General features: G+C 48.7%; 1 protein-coding gene across 1 annotated transcript in view; it reads left to right on the top strand.

Annotated features, from left to right (window-relative positions):
• The window catches only part of LOC135056943 (uncharacterized), a 157,119-nt gene that overhangs the window by 123,974 nt on the left and 10,329 nt on the right, over window positions 1-22,816 (top strand). The window contains exons 8-10 of the mRNA XM_063962725.1: window positions 15,988-16,066; window positions 16,186-16,283; window positions 16,431-17,805. Coding sequence (XP_063818795.1) covers window positions 15,988-16,066; window positions 16,186-16,283; window positions 16,431-17,805 — 1,552 coding nt within the window. The remainder of the gene's footprint in view (window positions 1-15,987; window positions 16,067-16,185; window positions 16,284-16,430; window positions 17,806-22,816) is intronic.

The raw sequence follows: 22,816 nt of genomic DNA, 5'->3' as shown, positions 1-22,816 counted from the left end.
CCCTCAGCAAGCGGGGAGCCGGTGTGAAGATGGTGGCAACAGGGTGGGAGCGCAGTATTAACTGTGGTCCGTATGCTCAGCAGTACATAGTGCGGCGCTGTGAGGGGCACCCTGAGCCAGCGCTATACCCTACACTGGTCAGCAAGCCTGTCAGGGAACTCGGTTACACTGCCAGCAGAAATCCTCAGGCCAGTATAAAGAATTTAAGAGCGGGAAGCAGCGCCATGTTCAGGGGGCGGAGCTTCTCCTCAGAGCAGACCCAGCACTGTTCAGCACCATTTTCCTGCCTGCAGATCCAGTACAGAGATGCTGACAAGGAGAGATGTCCCTCCAAGCAACTCCAGCTATCCTGTGCGGTACCAAGTGGTTGTAGAAGGGGGGGGGGGGCTGTGTAAATACTATGTAGTCTATTAAGGTACACAGTAAGTGCTAGGTAGTTGCATTATATCTACCTCAGGAAGCGCTGTGTGTGGATTGGCTCTAATCTCTGTGTCTCTCTGTGGCATACTTGGGGGGAATCTGTGTCTGACATTTCCGTGTGTGTGTGTGTGTGTGGGTGTTTGTTGTCTCACATAGCCATGTCTAGGGACTCTGTGTCATATGCTGCAGAGGATTTTTCCTCTCAGGAGGAATCCATTCCATGTACACAGGAATGTAATGTCTTGTCTCAGATCCCAATTAATGAGCCTGAGTGGTTGTCCTCTATTAAAGGGATGATCTCTCAGATCTCTACCAGGGTAGCTCATACTGAGACTGAAACTCAGGTGTTAAAGAAATCTATGGCAGTTTGGTCCGGTTCTGTTCGTATTCCTGCAAAATCCCCTAGTATGTTCCCACAGAAACGCGCCCAGCTTATGCAAGATGACACGGATACCGACTCTAATACAGCAGACGGTGATGGGGGCGGCATCCCTTGCAAAGGAGGTGCAGCTCATGATTGAGGCCATTAGAGATGTGTTAAATATTAATGACATGCCACCTAAGCAGGTTGAGGAGCCTTACTTCACAGACAATAAGAAAGCCTCGCTAACATTCCCTGCGTCTAAGGAATTAAACGCTATATTTGAAACATCCTGGGAAAACCCGGAGAAAAATTTCCAGATCCCAAAAAGGGTTCTGGTTGCTTTTCCCTTCCCTGAGGAGGATAGGAAAAAATGGGAAAACCCACCCATAGTGGACACATCTGTCTCCAGACTGTTTAAAAAGGTGGTTTTACCTGTCCCTGTATATACCGCGTTAAAAGAATCGGCTGATCGTAAGATTGACACTACGCTCAAATCCATATACGCTGCTTCAGGAGTGGCGTTAAGGCCTACTATTGCTACCCTAATACAGGCTAGGAAAGGAGTAACGTCTAAACATTACTATCGCATTTGGAAAAAGTATGTCTCTTGGTGTGAATCCAAGAAGTTCCCTACGGTGGAGTTTCAACTGGGACGGTTCCTCTTCCTGCAAGCAGGTGTGGATGTGGGCCTGAAGTTAGGATCCGTGAAGGTCCAGATTTCGACCTTATCCATTTTCTTCCAGAAACAGCTGGCTTCCTTCCTGAGGTTCAGACTTTCTTGAAAGGGGTTTTGCATATCCAGCCATTCTTTGTGCCTCCTACGGCACCCTGGGATCTTAACGTGGTGTTACAGTTCCTCCAATCGGATTGGTTCGAGCCTCCACAGGAGATTAAGGTCAAGTTTCTCACATGGAAGATGTCACTTTGTTGGCCTTAGCTTCTGCTAGATGTATGTCGGAGTTGGGGGCTTTGTCTTGTAAAAGCCCCTACTTAGTCTTGCATGAAGATAGAGCTGAGCTCCGGACACGTCAGCAGTTCCTTCTGAAGGTTGTGTCGGCATTTCATATCAATCAACCTATTGTGGTACCAGTGGCTACTGACTCCTCAATTTCATCTAAGTCCTTGGATGTTGTGAGGGCTCTAAAAATCTATGTGAAGAGGACTGCTCGTCACAGAAAATCGAACTCTCTGTCCTGTATGTTCCCAAGAAACTTGGGTGTCCTGCTTCTAAGCAGACGATCTCTCGCTGGATCAGGTTCACTATCCAGCATGCGTATTCTAAAGCAGGCTTGCCGTGTCCTACGTCTGTTAAGGCCCACTGTACTCGTAAGGTGGGTTCTTCCTGGTCGGCTGCCCCGGGTGTCTCAGCTTTACAGCTTTACCAAGCGGCTACTTGGTCTGGGTCGAACACGTTTGCAAAGTTCTACAAGTTCGATACTTTGGCCTCTGAGGACCTAAAATTTGGTCAATAAGTTCTGCAGGAACCTGCGCGCTCTCCCTCCCATTCTGGGAGCTTTGGTACATCCCCATGGTACTAATGTGGACCCCAGCATCCTCTAGGACGTAAGAGAAAATAGGATTTTATATACCTACCTGTAAATCCTTTTCTCGTAGTCCATAGAGGATGCTGGGCGGCCGCCCGGTGCTTCATGTTCCTGCAGTGGTTGTTTACCTCAGTACTGCTTTGTTCTTGGTTAAGTACTGTTTTGTACCTTGGTTAAGTAATATTGTTCAGACGTTGCTGATGTTTCAAGCTGGTTAGCTTGGTTTGCCTTGTATGTGTGAGCTGGTATGAATCTCACCACTATCTGTGTATTTCCTTCTCTCGAAAATGTCCGTCTCCTCGGGCACAGCAAAGCCCAACTTGTCATATTATACGTCAGCCCTTTACTGCACGTCATACACTTACCTGTCACCCGTGCATATGAGGGAAACTGAGCAGCACCTGGAGCCTCATCACGGTGCCTCCACTTCACTCACAAGATCATTCAGCTACTGACAGGAGAAGTGACTGCTGGGAATGGGACATTATACAGTAACATCAAGGGACGTGTCTGGGTGATGACTGGAGAGGTGATTGATGGGAATGGGGCATTATACAGTAACACCAGGGGATGTGTCTGGGTGATGACTGGAGAGGTGACTGCTGGGAATGGGACATTATACAGTAACACCAGGGGACGTGTCTGGGTGATGACTGGAGAGGTGACTGCTGGGAATGGGACATTATACAGTAACACCAGGGGATGTGTCTGGGTGATGACTGGAGAGGTGACTGCTGGGAATGGGACATTATACAGTAACACCAGGGGACGTGTCTGGGTGATGACTGGAGAGGTGACTGCTGGGAATGGTACATTATACAGTAACACCAGGGGATGTGTCTGGGTGATGACTGGAGAGGTGACTGCTGGGAATGGGACATTATACAGTAACACCAGGGGACGTGTCTGGGTGATGACTGGAGAGGTGACTGCTGGGAATGGGACATTATACAGTAACACCAGGGGATGTGTCTGGGTGATGACTGGAGAGGTGACTGCTGGGAATGGGACATTATACAGTAACACCAGGGGACGTGTCTGGGTGATGACTGGAGAGGTGACTGCTGGGAATGGTACATTATACAGTAACACCAGGGGATGTGTCTGGGTGATGACTGGAGAGGTGACTGCTGGGAATGGGACATTATACAGTAACACCAGGGGACGTGTCTGGGTGATGACTGGAGAGGTGACTGCTGGGAATGGGACATTATACAGTAACACCAGGAGATGTGTCTGGGTGATGACTGGAGAGGTGATTGATGGGAATGGGGCATTATACAGTAACACCAGGGGATGTGTCTGGGTGATGACTGGAGAGGTGACTGCTGGGAATGGGGCATTATACAGTAACACCACGGGGTATGTGTCTGGGTGATGACTGGAGAGGTGACTGCTGGGAATGGGACATTATACAGTAACACCAGGGGACGTGTCTAGGTGATGACTGGAGAGGTGACTGCTGGGAATGGGACATTATACAGTAACACCAGGGGACGTGTCTAGGTGATGACTGGAGAGGTGACTGCTGGGAATGGGACATTATACAGTAACACCAGGGGACGTGTCTGGGTGATGACTGGAGAGGTGACTGCTGGGAATGGGACATTATACAGTAACACCAGGGGATGTGTCTGGGTGATGACTGGAGAGGTGACTGCTGGGAATGGGACATTATACAGTAACACCAGGGGACGTGTCTGGGTGATGACTGGAGAGGTGACTGCTGGGAATGGTACATTATACAGTAACACCAGGGGATGTGTCTGGGTGATGACTGGAGAGGTGACTGCTGGGAATGGGACATTATACAGTAACACCAGGGGACGTGTCTGGGTGATGACTGGAGAGGTGACTGCTGGGAATGGGACATTATACAGTAACACCAGGAGATGTGTCTGGGTGATGACTGGAGAGGTGACTGCTGAGAATGGTGGTACATTATACAGTAACATCAGGGGATGTGTCTGGTTAATGACTGGAGAGGTGACTGCTGGGAATGGGGCATTATACATTAACACCAGGGGACGTGTCTAGGTGATGACTGGAGAGGTGACTGCTGGGAATGGGACATTATACAGTAACATCAAGGGACGTGTCTGGGTGATGACTGGAGAGGTGATTGATGGGAATGGGGCATTATACAGTAACATCAGGGGATGTGTCTGGGTGATGACTGGAGAGGTGACTGCTGGGAATGGGGCATTATACAGTAACTCCAGGGGACGTGTCTGGGTGATGACTGGAGAGGTGACTGCTGGGAATGGTACATTATACAGTAACACCAGGGGATGTGTCTGGGTGATGACTGGAGAGGTGACTGCTGGGAATGGGACATTATACAGTAACACCAGGGGACGTGTCTGGGTGATGACTGGAGAGGTGACTGCTGGGAATGGGACATTATACAGTAACACCAGGGGACGTGTCTGGGTGATGACTGGAGAGGTGACTGCTGGGAATGGGACATTATACAGTAACACCAGGGGATGTGTCTGGGTGATGACTAGAGAGGTGACTGCTCTGAATTGGACATTATACAGTAACACAAGGGGACGTGTCTGGGTGATGACTGGAGAGGTGACCGCTGGGAATGGGGCATTATACAGTAACACCAGGGTATGTGTCTGGGTGATGACTGGAGAGGTGACCGCTGGGAATGGAACATTATACAGTAACACCAGGGGGTATGTGTCTGGGTGATGACTGGAGAGGTGACTGCTGGGAATGGGGCATTATACAGTAACACCACGGGGTATGTGTCTGGGTGATGACTGGAGAGGTGACTGCTGGGAATGGTACATTATACAGTAACACCAGGGGATGTGTCTGGGTGATGACTGGAGAGGTGACTGCTGGGAATGGGACATTATACAGTAACACCAGGGGACGTGTCTGGGTGATGACTGGAGAGGTGACTGCTGGGAATGGGACATTATACAGTAACACCAGGGGATGTGTCTGGGTGATGACTAGAGAGGTGACTGCTCTGAATTGGACATTATACAGTAACACAAGGGGACGTGTCTGGGTGATGACTGGAGAGGTGACCGCTGGGAATGGGGCATTATACAGTAACACCAGGGTATGTGTCTGGGTGATGACTGGAGAGGTGACCGCTGGGAATGGAACATTATACAGTAACACCAGGGGGTATGTGTCTGGGTGATGACTGGAGAGGTGACTGCTGGGAATGGGGCATTATACAGTAACACCACGGGGTATGTGTCTGGGTGATGACTGGAGAGGTGACTGCTGGGAATGGGACATTATACAGTAACACCAGGGGACGTGTCTAGGTGATGACTGGAGAGGTGACTGCTGGGAATGGGACATTATACAGTAACACCAGGGGACGTGTCTGGGTGCTGACTGGAGAGGTTACTGCTGGGAATGGGGCATTATACAGTAACACCAGGGGACGTGTCTGGGTGATGACTGGAGAGGTGACTGCTGGGAATGGGACATTATACAGTAACACCAGGAGATGTGTCTGGGTGATGACTGGAGAGGTGATTGATGGGAATGGGGCATTATACAGTAACACCAGGGGATGTGTCTGGGTGATGACTGGAGAGGTGACTGCTGGGAATGGGGCATTATACAGTAACACCACGGGGTATGTGTCTGGGTGATGACTGGAGAGGTGACTGCTGGGAATGGGACATTATACAGTAACACCAGGGGACGTGTCTAGGTGATGACTGGAGAGGTGACTGCTGGGAATGGGACATTATACAGTAACACCAGGAGATGTGTCTGGGTGATGACTGGAGAGGTGATTGATGGGAATGGGGCATTATACAGTAACACCAGGGGATGTGTCTGGGTGATGACTGGAGAGGTGACTGCTGGGAATGGGGCATTATACAGTAACACCACGGGGTATGTGTCTGGGTGATGACTGGAGAGGTGACTGCTGGGAATGGGACATTATACAGTAACACCAGGGGACGTGTCTAGGTGATGACTGGAGAGGTGACTGCTGGGAATGGGACATTATACAGTAACACCAGGGGACGTGTCTAGGTGATGACTGGAGAGGTGACTGCTGGGAATGGGACATTATACAGTAACACCAGGGGACGTGTCTGGGTGATGACTGGAGAGGTGACTGCTGGGAATGGGACATTATACAGTAACACCAGGGGATGTGTCTGGGTGATGACTGGAGAGGTGACTGCTGGGAATGGGACATTATACAGTAACACCAGGGGACGTGTCTGGGTGATGACTGGAGAGGTGACTGCTGGGAATGGTACATTATACAGTAACACCAGGGGATGTGTCTGGGTGATGACTGGAGAGGTGACTGCTGGGAATGGGACATTATACAGTAACACCAGGGGACGTGTCTGGGTGATGACTGGAGAGGTGACTGCTGGGAATGGGACATTATACAGTAACACCAGGAGATGTGTCTGGGTGATGACTGGAGAGGTGACTGCTGAGAATGGTGGTACATTATACAGTAACATCAGGGGATGTGTCTGGTTAATGACTGGAGAGGTGACTGCTGGGAATGGGGCATTATACATTAACACCAGGGGACGTGTCTAGGTGATGACTGGAGAGGTGACTGCTGGGAATGGGACATTATACAGTAACATCAAGGGACGTGTCTGGGTGATGACTGGAGAGGTGATTGATGGGAATGGGGCATTATACAGTAACATCAGGGGATGTGTCTGGGTGATGACTGGAGAGGTGACTGCTGGGAATGGGGCATTATACAGTAACTCCAGGGGACGTGTCTGGGTGATGACTGGAGAGGTGACTGCTGGGAATGGTACATTATACAGTAACACCAGGGGATGTGTCTGGGTGATGACTGGAGAGGTGACTGCTGGGAATGGGACATTATACAGTAACACCAGGGGACGTGTCTGGGTGATGACTGGAGAGGTGACTGCTGGGAATGGGACATTATACAGTAACACCAGGGGACGTGTCTGGGTGATGACTGGAGAGGTGACTGCTGGGAATGGGACATTATACAGTAACACCAGGGGATGTGTCTGGGTGATGACTAGAGAGGTGACTGCTCTGAATTGGACATTATACAGTAACACAAGGGGACGTGTCTGGGTGATGACTGGAGAGGTGACCGCTGGGAATGGGGCATTATACAGTAACACCAGGGTATGTGTCTGGGTGATGACTGGAGAGGTGACCGCTGGGAATGGAACATTATACAGTAACACCAGGGGGTATGTGTCTGGGTGATGACTGGAGAGGTGACTGCTGGGAATGGGGCATTATACAGTAACACCACGGGGTATGTGTCTGGGTGATGACTGGAGAGGTGACTGCTGGGAATGGTACATTATACAGTAACACCAGGGGATGTGTCTGGGTGATGACTGGAGAGGTGACTGCTGGGAATGGGACATTATACAGTAACACCAGGGGACGTGTCTGGGTGATGACTGGAGAGGTGACTGCTGGGAATGGGACATTATACAGTAACACCAGGGGATGTGTCTGGGTGATGACTAGAGAGGTGACTGCTCTGAATTGGACATTATACAGTAACACAAGGGGACGTGTCTGGGTGATGACTGGAGAGGTGACCGCTGGGAATGGGGCATTATACAGTAACACCAGGGTATGTGTCTGGGTGATGACTGGAGAGGTGACCGCTGGGAATGGAACATTATACAGTAACACCAGGGGGTATGTGTCTGGGTGATGACTGGAGAGGTGACTGCTGGGAATGGGGCATTATACAGTAACACCACGGGGTATGTGTCTGGGTGATGACTGGAGAGGTGACTGCTGGGAATGGGACATTATACAGTAACACCAGGGGACGTGTCTAGGTGATGACTGGAGAGGTGACTGCTGGGAATGGGACATTATACAGTAACACCAGGGGACGTGTCTGGGTGCTGACTGGAGAGGTTACTGCTGGGAATGGGGCATTATACAGTAACACCAGGGGACGTGTCTGGGTGATGACTGGAGAGGTGACTGCTGGGAATGGGACATTATACAGTAACACCAGGAGATGTGTCTGGGTGATGACTGGAGAGGTGATTGATGGGAATGGGGCATTATACAGTAACACCAGGGGATGTGTCTGGGTGATGACTGGAGAGGTGACTGCTGGGAATGGGGCATTATACAGTAACACCACGGGGTATGTGTCTGGGTGATGACTGGAGAGGTGACTGCTGGGAATGGGACATTATACAGTAACACCAGGGGACGTGTCTAGGTGATGACTGGAGAGGTGACTGCTGGGAATGGGACATTATACAGTAACACCAGGGGACGTGTCTAGGTGATGACTGGAGAGGTGACTGCTGGGAATGGGACATTATACAGTAACACCAGGGGACGTGTCTGGGTGATGACTGGAGAGGTGACTGCTGGGAATGGGACATTATACAGTAACACCAGGGGATGTGTCTGGGTGATGACTGGAGAGGTGACTGCTGGGAATGGGACATTATACAGTAACACCAGGGGACGTGTCTGGGTGATGACTGGAGAGGTGACTGCTGGGAATGGTACATTATACAGTAACACCAGGGGATGTGTCTGGGTGATGACTGGAGAGGTGACTGCTGGGAATGGGACATTATACAGTAACACCAGGAGATGTGTCTGGGTGATGACTGGAGAGGTGACTGCTGAGAATGGTGGTACATTATACAGTAACATCAGGGGATGTGTCTGGTTAATGACTGGAGAGGTGACTGCTGGGAATGGGGCATTATACATTAACACCAGGGGACGTGTCTAGGTGATGACTGGAGAGGTGACTGCTGGGAATGGGACATTATACAGTAACATCAAGGGACGTGTCTGGGTGATGACTGGAGAGGTGATTGATGGGAATGGGGCATTATACAGTAACATCAGGGGATGTGTCTGGGTGATGACTGGAGAGGTGACTGCTGGGAATGGGGCATTATACAGTAACACCAGGGGACGTGTCTGGGTGATGACTGGAGAGGTGACTGCTGGGAATGGTACATTATACAGTAACACCAGGGGATGTGTCTGGGTGATGACTGGAGAGGTGACTGCTGGGAATGGGACATTATACAGTAACACCAGGGGACGTGTCTGGGTGATGACTGGAGAGGTGACTGCTGGGAATGGGACATTATACAGTAACACCAGGGGACGTGTCTGGGTGATGACTGGAGAGGTGACTGCTGGGAATGGGACATTATACAGTAACACCAGGGGATGTGTCTGGGTGATGACTAGAGAGGTGACTGCTCTGAATTGGACATTATACAGTAACACAAGGGGACGTGTCTGGGTGATGACTGGAGAGGTGACCGCTGGGAATGGGGCATTATACAGTAACACCAGGGTATGTGTCTGGGTGATGACTGGAGAGGTGACCGCTGGGAATGGAACATTATACAGTAACACCAGGGGGTATGTGTCTGGGTGATGACTGGAGAGGTGACTGCTGGGAATGGGGCATTATACAGTAACACCACGGGGTATGTGTCTGGGTGATGACTGGAGAGGTGACTGCTGGGAATGGTACATTATACAGTAACACCAGGGGATGTGTCTGGGTGATGACTGGAGAGGTGACTGCTGGGAATGGGACATTATACAGTAACACCAGGGGACGTGTCTGGGTGATGACTGGAGAGGTGACTGCTGGGAATGGGACATTATACAGTGACACCAGGAGATGTGTCTGGGTGATGACTGGAGAGGTGACTGCTGAGAATGGTGGTACATTATACAGTAACATCAGGGGATGTGTCTGGGTAATGACTGGAGAGGTGACTGCTGGGAATGGTACATTATACAGTAACACCAGGGGATGTGTCTGGGTGATGACTAGAGAGGTGACTGCTCTGAATTGGACATTATACAGTAACACAAGGGGACGTGTCTGGGTGATGACTGGAGAGGTGACCGCTGGGAATGGGGCATTATACAGTAACACCAGGGTATGTGTCTGGGTGATGACTGGAGAGGTGACCGCTGGGAATGGAACATTATACAGTAACACCAGGGGGTATGTGTCTGGGTGATGACTGGAGAGGTGACTGCTGGGAATGGGGCATTATACAGTAACACCACGGGGTATGTGTCTGGGTGATGACTGGAGAGGTGACTGCTGGGAATGGGACATTATACAGTAACACCAGGGGACGTGTCTAGGTGATGACTGGAGAGGTGACTGCTGGGAATGGGACATTATACAGTAACACCAGGGGACGTGTCTGGGTGCTGACTGGAGAGGTTACTGCTGGGAATGGGGCATTATACAGTAACACCAGGGGACGTGTCTGGGTGATGACTGGAGAGGTGACTGCTGGGAATGGGACATTATACAGTAACACCAGGAGATGTGTCTGGGTGATGACTGGAGAGGTGATTGATGGGAATGGGGCATTATACAGTAACACCAGGGGATGTGTCTGGGTGATGACTGGAGAGGTGACTGCTGGGAATGGGGCATTATACAGTAACACCACGGGGTATGTGTCTGGGTGATGACTGGAGAGGTGACTGCTGGGAATGGGACATTATACAGTAACACCAGGGGACGTGTCTAGGTGATGACTGGAGAGGTGACTGCTGGGAATGGGACATTATACAGTAACACCAGGGGACGTGTCTAGGTGATGACTGGAGAGGTGACTGCTGGGAATGGGACATTATACAGTAACACCAGGGGACGTGTCTGGGTGATGACAGGAGAGGTGACTGCTGGGAATGGGACATTATACAGTAACACCAGGGGATGTGTCTGGGTGATGACTGGAGAGGTGACTGCTGGGAATGGGACATTATACAGTAACACCAGGGGACGTGTCTGGGTGATGACTGGAGAGGTGACTGCTGGGAATGGTACATTATACAGTAACACCAGGGGATGTGTCTGGGTGATGACTGGAGAGGTGACTGCTGGGAATGGGACATTATACAGTAACACCAGGAGATGTGTCTGGGTGATGACTGGAGAGGTGACTGCTGAGAATGGTGGTACATTATACAGTAACATCAGGGGATGTGTCTGGTTAATGACTGGAGAGGTGACTGCTGGGAATGGGGCATTATACATTAACACCAGGGGACGTGTCTAGGTGATGACTGGAGAGGTGACTGCTGGGAATGGGACATTATACAGTAACATCAAGGGACGTGTCTGGGTGATGACTGGAGAGGTGATTGATGGGAATGGGGCATTATACAGTAACATCAGGGGATGTGTCTGGGTGATGACTGGAGAGGTGACTGCTGGGAATGGGGCATTATACAGTAACACCAGGGGACGTGTCTGGGTGATGACTGGAGAGGTGACTGCTGGGAATGGTACATTATACAGTAACACCAGGGGATGTGTCTGGGTGATGACTGGAGAGGTGACTGCTGGGAATGGGACATTATACAGTAACACCAGGGGACGTGTCTGGGTGATGACTGGAGAGGTGACTGCTGGGAATGGGACATTATACAGTAACACCAGGGGACGTGTCTGGGTGATGACTGGAGAGGTGACTGCTGGGAATGGGACATTATACAGTAACACCAGGGGATGTGTCTGGGTGATGACTAGAGAGGTGACTGCTCTGAATTGGACATTATACAGTAACACAAGGGGACGTGTCTGGGTGATGACTGGAGAGGTGACCGCTGGGAATGGGGCATTATACAGTAACACCAGGGTATGTGTCTGGGTGATGACTGGAGAGGTGACCGCTGGGAATGGAACATTATACAGTAACACCAGGGGGTATGTGTCTGGGTGATGACTGGAGAGGTGACTGCTGGGAATGGGGCATTATACAGTAACACCACGGGGTATGTGTCTGGGTGATGACTGGAGAGGTGACTGCTGGGAATGGTACATTATACAGTAACACCAGGGGATGTGTCTGGGTGATGACTGGAGAGGTGACTGCTGGGAATGGGACATTATACAGTAACACCAGGGGACGTGTCTGGGTGATGACTGGAGAGGTGACTGCTGGGAATGGGACATTATACAGTGACACCAGGAGATGTGTCTGGGTGATGACTGGAGAGGTGACTGCTGAGAATGGTGGTACATTATACAGTAACATCAGGGGATGTGTCTGGGTAATGACTGGAGAGGTGACTGCTGGGAATGGTACATTATACAGTAACACCAGGGGATGTGTCTGGGTGATGACTAGAGAGGTGACTGCTCTGAATTGGACATTATACAGTAACACAAGGGGACGTGTCTGGGTGATGACTGGAGAGGTGACCGCTGGGAATGGGGCATTATACAGTAACACCAGGGTATGTGTCTGGGTGATGACTGGAGAGGTGACCGCTGGGAATGGAACATTATACAGTAACACCAGGGGGTATGTGTCTGGGTGATGACTGGAGAGGTGACTGCTGGGAATGGGGCATTATACAGTAACACCACGGGGTATGTGTCTGGGTGATGACTGGAGAGGTGACTGCTGGGAATGGGACATTATACAGTAACACCAGGGGACGTGTCTAGGTGATGACTGGAGAGGTGACTGCTGGGAATGGGACATTATACAGTAACACCAGGGGACGTGTCTGGGTGCTGACTGGAGAGGTTACTGCTGGGAATGGGGCATTATACAGTAACACCAGGGAATGTGTCTGTGTGATGACTGGAGAGGTGACTGCTGGGAATAGGACATTATACAGTAACACCAGGGGACGTGTCCGGGTGATGACTGGGGAGGTGACTGCCGGGAATGGGACATTATACAGTAACACAGGGGGATGTGTCTGGGTGATGACTGGAGAGGTAACTGCTGGAAATGAGACATTATACAGTAACACCAGAGAATGTGTCTGGGTGATGAGTGGAGAGTTGAGTGCTGGGAATGGGACATTATACAGTAACAACGGGGGGACGTGTTTGGGTGATGACTTGAGAGGAGACTGCCGGGAATGGGACATTATACAGTAACACCATGGGGTATGTGTCTGGGTGATGACTGGAGAGGTGACTGCTGGGAATAGAACATTATACAGTAACACCGAGGGACGTGTCTTGGTGATGACTGGAGAGGTGACTGCTGGGAATGGGACATTATACAGTAACACCAGGGGATGTGTCTGGGTGATGACTGGAGAGGTGACTGCTGGGAATGGGGCATTATACAGTAACACCAGGGGACGTCTCTGGGAGATGACTGGAGAGGTGACTGTTGGGAATGGGGCATTATACAGTAACACCAGGGGACGTGTCTGGGTGATGACTGGAGAGGTGACTGCTGGGAATGGGGCATTATACAGTAACACCAGGGGACGTGTCTGGGTGATGACTGGAGAGGTGACTGCTGGGAATGGGGCATTATACAGTAACACCAGGGGACGTGTCTGGGTGATGACTGGAGAGGTGACTGCTGGGAATAGAACATTATACAGTAACACCGAGGGACGTGTCTTGGTGATGACTGGAGAGGTGACTGCTGGGAATGGGACATTATACAGTAACACCAGGGGATGTGTCTGGGTGATGACTGGAGAGGTGACTGCTGGGAATGGGGCATTATACAGTAACACCAGGGGATGTCTCTGGGAGATGACTGGAGAGGTGACTGTTGGGAATGGGGCATTATACAGTAACACCAGGGGACGTGTCTGGGTGATGACTGGAGAGGTGACTACTGGGAATGGGGCATTATACAGTAACACCAGGGGACGTGTCTGGGTCATGATTGAAGAGGTGATTATGCGAATGGGCATTATACAGTAAAACCAGGGGATGTGTCTGGGTGATGACTGGAGAGGTGACTGCCAGTAATGGGGCATTATACAGTAACACCATGGGGTATGTGTCTGGGTGATGACTGGAGAGGTGACTGCTGGGAATGGAACATTATACAGTAACACCAGGGGGTATGTGTGTGGTTGATGACTGGAGAGGTGACTGCTGGGAATGGAACATTATACATTAACACCAGGGGATGTGTCTGGGTGATGACTGGAGAGGTGACTGCTGGGAATGGGACATTATACAGTAACACCAGGAAGTATGTGTCTGGGTGATGACTGGAGAGGTGACTGCTTGGAATGGGACATTATACATTAACACCAGGGGATGTGTCTGGGTGATGACTGGAGAGGTGACTGCTGGGAATGGGACATTATACAGTAACACCAGGGGATGTGTCTGGGTGATGACTGCAGAGGTGACTGCCAGGAATGGGACATTTTACAGTAACACCAGGGGACGTGTCTGGGTGATGACTGGAGAGGTGACTGTTGGGAATGGGGCATTATACAGTAACACCAGGGGGTATATGTCTGGGTGATGACTGGAGAGGTGACTGCTGTGAATAGAACATTATACAGTAACACCGAGGGACGTGTCTTGGTGATGACTGGAGAGGTGACTGCTGGGAATGGGACATTATATAGTAACACCGGGGGACGTGTCTGGGTGATGACTGTAGAGGTGACTGCTGGGAATGGGGCATTATACAGTAACACCAGGGGACGTGTCTGGGTCATGATTGAAGAGGTGATTATGCGAATGGGCATTATACAGTAAAACCAGGGGATGTGTCTGGGTGATGACTGGAGAAGTGACTGCCAGTAATGGGGCATTATACAGTAACACCATGGGGTATGTGTCTGGGTGATGACTGGAGAGGTGACTGCCGGGAATGGAACATTATACAGTAACACCAGGGGGTATGTGTGTGGTTGATGACTGGAGAGGTGACTGCTGGGAATGGAACATTATACAGTAACACCAGGAAGTATGTGTCTGGGTGATGACTGGAGAGGTGACTGCTTGGAATGGGACATTATACATTAACACCAGGGGATGTGTCTGGGTGATGACTGGAGAGGTGACTGCTGGGAATGGGACATTATACAGTAACACCAGGGGGTATGTATCTGGGTGATGACTGCAGAGGTGACTGCCAGGAATGGGACATTTTACAGTAACACCAGGGGACGTGTCTGGGTGATGACTGGAGAGGTGACTGCTGGGAATGGGGCATTATACAGTAACACCAAGGGGTGTGTCTGGGTGGCGACTGGAGAGGTGACTGCTGGGAATGGGACATTATACAGTAACACCAGGGGATGTGTCTGGGTGGTGACTGGACAGGAGCCTGCTGGGAATGGGACATTATACAGTAACACCAGGGGACGTGTCTGGGTGATGACTGGAGAGTTGACTGCTGGGAATGGGCATTATACAGTAACACCAGGGGACGTGTCTGGGTCATGATTGGAGAGGTGATTCTGGGAATGGGGCATTATACAGTAAAACCAGGGGATGTGTCTGGGTGATGACTGGAGAGGTGACTGCTGGGAATGGGACATTATACAGTAACACCAGGTGATGTGTCTGGGTGGTGACTGGACAGGAGCATGCTGGGAATGGGACATTATACAGTAACACCAGGAAACGTGTCTGGGTGATGACTGGAGAGTTGACTGCTGGGAATGGGGCATTACACAGTAACACCAGGGGACGTGTCTGGGTCATGATTGGAGAGGTGGTTCTGGGAATGGGGCATTATACAGTAACACCAGCGGATGTGTCTGGGTAGTGACTGGAGAGGTGACTGCTGGGAATGGGGCATTATACAGTAACACCAGGGGATGTGTCTGGGTGATGACTGTGTCATTGTGGTTCAGGTTCCTGTAAGGTGTAAGGATGTCACTGTCTGTCTCTCTATGCAGGAGGGGGAGTATATAGAGGAACACAGGGGTCTGTACAAGGACGTGATGATGGAGAATCGCCGGCCCCTCACATCACTGGGTAAGAGGAGACTGTCATGTATTGTACAGGGGAGAGCAGGTATGGGGGCCCCCTATATACACACATCATCTGATAATCACATATATACAATGTTCTCAGTCACTGTGTGTCTCCTACAGATGGGCCCAGTAACAGAGATACCCCAGAGAGATGTCCCCGTCCTCTGTATTCCCAGGACTGTACAGAGGAGAATCACAGGACCCCACAGGAGGATCAGGTAGGTGGGATTTAGGGTCTCACCAATATACCAAAGTGACTGCCACTATATGATATGTACAGAAGCTGTGTGTGTCTTATACACTGACATCTATTGTTTTATCGTAATGTAATCAGACATTACTAAAGTGTTATTGTTGTTTTTGAGGGTGAACATATTTCTAATATGAAGGGAGAAGAAGATACGTATGTGACTGATATGAAGGCAGAAGATACAGAGGGAGAAGAAGAGACGTATGTGACTGATATGAAGGCAGAAGATACAGAGGGAGAAGAAGAGACGTATGTGACTGATATAAAGGCAGAAGATATAGAGGGAGAAGAAGAGACATATGTGACTGATATGAAAGCAGAAGATATAGAGGGAGAAGAAGAGACGTATGTGACTGATATGAAGACAGAAGATATAGAGGGAGAAGAAGAGACGTATGTGACTGATATGAAGGCAGAAGATATAGAGGGAGAAGAAGAGACGTATGTGACTGATATGAAGGCAGAAGATACAGAGGGAGAAGAAGAGACGTATGTGACTGATATGAAGGCAGAAGATATAGAGGGAGAAGAAGAGACGTATGTGACTGATATGAAGGCAGAAGATACAGAGGGAGAAGAAGAGACGTATGTGACTGATATGAAGGCAGAAGATATACAGGGAGAAGAAGAGACGTATGTGACTGATATAAAGGCAGAAGATACAGAGGGAGAAGAAGAGACGTATGTGACTGATATGAAGGCAGAAGATACAGAGGGAGAAGAAGAGACGTATGTGACTGATATGAAGGCAGAAGATATAGAGGGAGAAGAAGAGACGTATGTGACTGATATGAAGGCAGAAGATATAGAGGGAGAAGAAGAGACGTATGTGACTGATATGAAGGCAGAAGATACAGAGGGAGAAGAAGAGACATATGTGACTGATATGAAGGCAGAAGATATAGAGGGAGAAGAAGAGACGTATGTGACTGATATAAAGACAGAAGATATAGATGGAGAAGAAGAGACGTATGTGACTGATATAAAGGCAGAAGATATAGAGGGAGAAGAAGAGACGTATGTGACTGATATGAAGGCAGAAGATATAGAGGGAGAAGAAGAGACGTATGTGACTGATATGAAGGCAGAAGATACAGAGGGAGAAGAAGAGACGTATGTGACTGATATGAAGGCAGAAGATATAGAGGGAGAAGAAGAGACGTATGTGACTGATATGAAGGCAAAAGATACAGAGGGAGAAGAAGAGACATATGTCAATGGAAATACAGTTAAAGACATAAACAAAGAAGAAGAGAGATATATGAATAATATCAAGGTAAACAATGAAGATAAAGAAGAGAAGGTGTATGGAAATTATATTAATGGAGAAGAGATGAATGTGACTAACATTAAGACAGAAGATATAGAGGGAGAAGAAGAGACATATGTGACTGATATGAAGACAGAAGATACAGAGGGAGAAGAAGAGACGTATGTGAGGGGTGATCAGCAGTGTAATGAGGAGGAAATCCCTAAAGATATCAGCACAGGTATGTAATAATCACTAATTAAAGAAATAGTCACATATTATCTTTCCTCACTTACCACAGCAGTCATTTATACTGCTACTACCATCCCCTGTAAGTACAGACTAGTGAGGGACATGTATCTGTCCAGTGGGGGAGTAAGACCATCAGCCCCTATTATACTCCTGCTCTCCCCCTCACATCATGTCACTGTGTGTTACCAGCCCAGAGATCTGACCAGTCTCCTCCCCACACTCTCTGGTGTATCTCATATATCAGGAGCCATCAGCCCCTATTATACTCCTGCTCTCCCCCCTCACATCATGTCACTGTGTGTTGCCAGCCCAGAGACCTGACCAGTCTCCTCCCCACACTCTCTGGTGTATCTCATATTTCAGGAGCCATCAGCCCCTATTATACTCCTGCTCTCCCCTCACATCATGTCACTGTGTGTTACCAGCCCAGAGATCTGACCAGTCTCCTCCCTACACTCACTGGTGTATCTCATACATCAGGAGCCATCAGCCCCTATTATACTCCTGCTCTCCCCCTCACATCATGTCACTGTGTGTCACCAGCCCAGAGATCTGACCAGTCTCCTCCCCACACTCTCTGGTGTATCTCAAACATCAGGAGCCATCAGCCCCTATTATACTCCTGCTCTCCCCCTCACATCATGTCACTGCATGTTACCAGCCCAGAGATCTGACCAGTCTCCTCCTCACATTCTCTGGGTTGTATAATAATACCTGGCTTCTTGATCCTCTTTATGTGTATACTAATAATATGGCCCCCCTTTCACTAAGATATAACTACACATGTGACTTTATATTACATTCTTGTATAGCATTTTGTTTCCACAATAATATTTCTATATGATAATTTAATAGAATGTGCACCAATCACCCAGTATGTTAGAAGGTAGGCCACATTGTGACCATTTTATCTTTATTACCTATTAGAAGAAGGTAAGATTGCTTGTATGTATCCCTGAGGAAGTCCTAAAGACCACACTGGAGGTCAGGATGAAACGCGTTGTGGAAACGTTGGTGGCTTTTCTCGTTGGCATCCATTATCCTTGATCATTGTAGAAAGATTTTTCAGATAAGCTATTCATACCTTTCATTCATAGTATGATTGCATTTGTCTTGTTTTGTCGCACTATGATGGATGTTTTCACCCTTTGAGCACCAACCCATCCGTGATAAACCAGGGTGCAAAGGGCCTTTACACCAAGACAATTACTTAACTAATTTGATTACATTTCGTATGAATTGAGCACCCTGGTCAGTTAGAATTTGTTTTGGATTCCCCAGCCTCATACAAAGAAGTAGTAGCTACTTTGCTATAGCACTTAACTTGATATTACGTGATGGAATGGCTTTTGGATCGCTCATGGCTTAATCAAGAACTACTAAGACATACTGGTGGCCCTGAGCCAATTTTTCTAAATGTCTCTCCAGTCCATCCATGCCTCTCTGCTCAAAGGGAAATTGATCCACCAGAATAGGAACAAAGGGGCCCTGTAATCAGGAGATGCTTTCTGACATACTGGGCAGGACAGGCAGAACGCTTTTACTGCCATAAGTATTCCGGCCAATAAAACTGTAGTAACACTCTTTCCGAGATCTTTTCTTCTCCAGAAAACCCCCCACAATGATGCGTGTGCGCAGACTTAAACACATTTTCTAGGGTAGTATCATTAATTGATCCCTAGCAAATTCTTGTAACAAAATAAGCAATGGAATTGGGGACCAGTCCTCAGCTCTATCTGGTGGCACCAAAGTTTCCACAATGGTGTCCCTGGCCAATGTTTGCCGCAGCTGCTCCTTTCGTCTTCTTAGGTAAGACTTCAGATGACTAGCAGTAATGAACCTGTATTTAGGATCCATAAATGACAGAGTTGGATAGGTTCCTTTAAGGTTGAACTTGTGGTCGGTGTATCAATTGCTGACATGTCCAGCCAGATCTGGTCATCAATAAACTCCTGGAATAGGGTAATGTCTCACTCCAGGATAAGGGGTATGGTAGATTTGGAGCTATGGCAGCCACTACATTAACTGTTTGGTCCTTAAGTATAATCGGAAAACAGATTTGCTCATATTCCTCTGTAGTTGAATGGATGCATAGCACTTCTTTTGGACTGATAGAACTGAAGACCAATGTCCGTCCACTTCCAGGGTTCACCTGGGACAAAACCACATGTTGGTTTTCCAGAACAGTCACCCGAAACAGCTAGAGACCCCCATAGAGGGAGTCGTGGTTCAGCAACTAGGAAAGGTCGGGACCCAACCAAGCAACTGTACAGTCCACAGGTTCCTGACGGCTTGGTCATTCAGCACGGAAATGCCTAGGTTCACCACATTCAAAACACTTAGGTGTAGAGACTCTTCCTACCTGCTCTGCCTTAGGTAGTGTCAACTTTTATCTAGACAACAGTTTTGGATTCTCCTGTCAGCTCTATCTGGTGGCACCAAAGTTTTCACAACGATGTCCCTGGCCAGTGCTTGCTGACGCTGCTTGGGTAAGACTTCAGATAAGTAGCAGTAGTGGACCTGTATTTAGGATCCATAAACAACAGTTCTGTGTTTTAATTTTCCAAAATCCAGTGAGAGCTGGACAGTGTCACGCTCGGCTTGAGGTTAGGATATGACGACTAACAATTGACTGAGGGAGCAGCTCTTGTCAAAGGAAGGAAACGAGGTGGCTGGATATAGTTCTTACTCATGGATTGAAGAGTTGGCTCGAAGATGAAGAGGGGTAGGCAGTGAGGACAATGACTGAGAACGATACACTGAAGAAAGATTCATTCAGTTTTAATGAGACCTCAATCATACACAACGACTAGGAGATAAGTCCGAGTGAGCTCTGAAGAACTAAATGTTTGTGACTTGTAGACGATGCTGAAGAATACTGAATGGAGAAGTGACTTGTGAATTGTAAACAATGCTAAAATACACTGAAAGAAGAGATGACTTGTGATTTGTGAATGATGCTGAAGAACACTGAATGAGGAGATGACTTGTGATTTGTAAACGATGCTGAAGAACACTGAATGAAGAGATTACTTGTGATTTGTAAACACTGCTGAAGAACACTGAATGACGAGACGACTTTGTAGAACAATGTTGAAGAGAGGATCGCTGTGAGCACCGACAGCAAATGGAGACCCTCTACCAGATAGAGGACCCAGCAGTTAGACCGCAAGAGAAGGTGGACTGGGAGCAAAGGACTGCAATAACAGAACTGACCGCCGGGTGGCCTCCACAGAACCAGGATACCAGGGGTTAACCTGGGAGCACAGAGCTTTAGCACCTTATAGCAGCAAGTAACTTGAAGCACTGGCACCATAGCAAAGCATCAACCCCTTTTTATAAGGGAAGACTGCACCGGATTGGCTGGACATGAACTGGGATACCTATTGGCTTGGCTTGGTCCCCAACATGGCATTCTCCCTGCACAGAGGACACATGTGGAACCAGCACACAGCCACTACCTCTGGCCTCAGCCTTCAAGACGCTGCACTCCAGCAACAGGACACTTGGAAACAGACACCGTCGGCTGCCATGCTCCACTCCTCAGGACCCGGATCCGGCCTCCAGACACCCGGCAGCCACATCGGAGGACCTTGCTGCCGCAGCCACACCAGCCAGCTAGCAGGAAGGCCGCAGGGACCAGAACCGGAGGTAAGACTCCAGATGCTGACAGTACCCCCCCTTTTTAGGGTAGTCTCCGAACACCCACGCTGCTTAGTGGTTCTTGGCATGAAAGGCACGAATCAGTCTTAGAGCATGAACATCTTCTGCACCCACCCAAGATCTTTCCTCCGGACCATATCCTCTCCAATCTATGAGATACTGGAGACGACCAAACCTCTTGCGGGAGTCAAGAAGCTTATGAACCTCAAATTCCTCATTTTGAGTGGCTTGAGCCTTGGGAGGTTAAGGGAAAGCTGCCCGAAAACAATTTATTACAAGAGGCTTTAGCAGAGAAATGTGAAAGGCATTAGGAATTTTCAAATAGGGAGGCAGTTTCACCTTGTAAGAAACAGAACTCAACACTCTTTCAATAGGATAAGGACCGATGAATCTTGGAGCTAACGTTTTGGTAGGTACTTTGAGTCTGAGGTTTCTGGTGGATATCCAAACACAATCTCCCACTTTGAGACTAGGAACAGCCCTCCGTTTCCGATCGGCGTAGGTCTTATATTTCTGGGAAGTCTTAAGTAGCGCCTTATGAATTTGTTCCCAAATCTTAGTGAACTGACGAAGAGCGGATTCAGCAGCAGGAACCTCGAGAGCTGGGAGAGATTCGAAGGAAGGAACTTGTGGATGAAAACCATAGTTAATGAAGAAAGGAGTGAAATTGGTTGAAGAATGATATAGGTTATTGTGTGCGAACTCTGCAAATGGAGGGTAATCCATCCAGTCTTCCTGAGCAGGGGACATGAACATCCGTACGAAAGTTTCCAGATCTTGGTTGAGTCTTTCAGTCTGTCCGTCGGTCTGGGTATAATAGGCTGAAAAGAAGTTCAACTTGATTCCTAGAACAGAGCTGACAGCTTTCCAGAACTTGTCCATGAATTGAGGACACCGATCAGAAACTATTTCCTGTGGGATACCGTGCAAACGAAAAATCTCTGAGAAAAACAATTTGGATAGCCGGGGAAGAGAGGGAAGACCGGCGAGGGGTATGAAGTGAGCCATCTTCTAAAATCAGTCCACAATGACCCAAATGGTGTTGTGCCCTCCGGAGACTCGCAAATCGGTTATGAAATCCATAGAGATGTGAGGCCGAGGCTTTTGAGGTGTTGGAAGTGGATGAAGAAGACCCGAAGGAGATGTTCGTGGACTTTTATGTTGAGCACAATTGGAACAGGCTGCTACAAATTCAAAGACATCAGTTTTAAGATGAGGTCACCAGTAGAATCGTAGAATGAACTTGAGAGTCTTAAGACCACCGGCATGACCCATGAAAGGCAAAGAATGAGCCCACGTAAGCAATTTCCTGCTAAGTTTTGGTGCCACAAACGTTC

Source organism: Pseudophryne corroboree, chromosome 3 (assembly GCF_028390025.1).
Source record: "Pseudophryne corroboree isolate aPseCor3 chromosome 3, aPseCor3.hap2, whole genome shotgun sequence".
Lineage (NCBI taxonomy): Eukaryota > Metazoa > Chordata > Amphibia > Anura > Myobatrachidae > Pseudophryne > Pseudophryne corroboree.
Note: the sequence above shows the minus strand (reverse complement) of the source record. Positions and strands in the feature narration are given on the sequence as shown.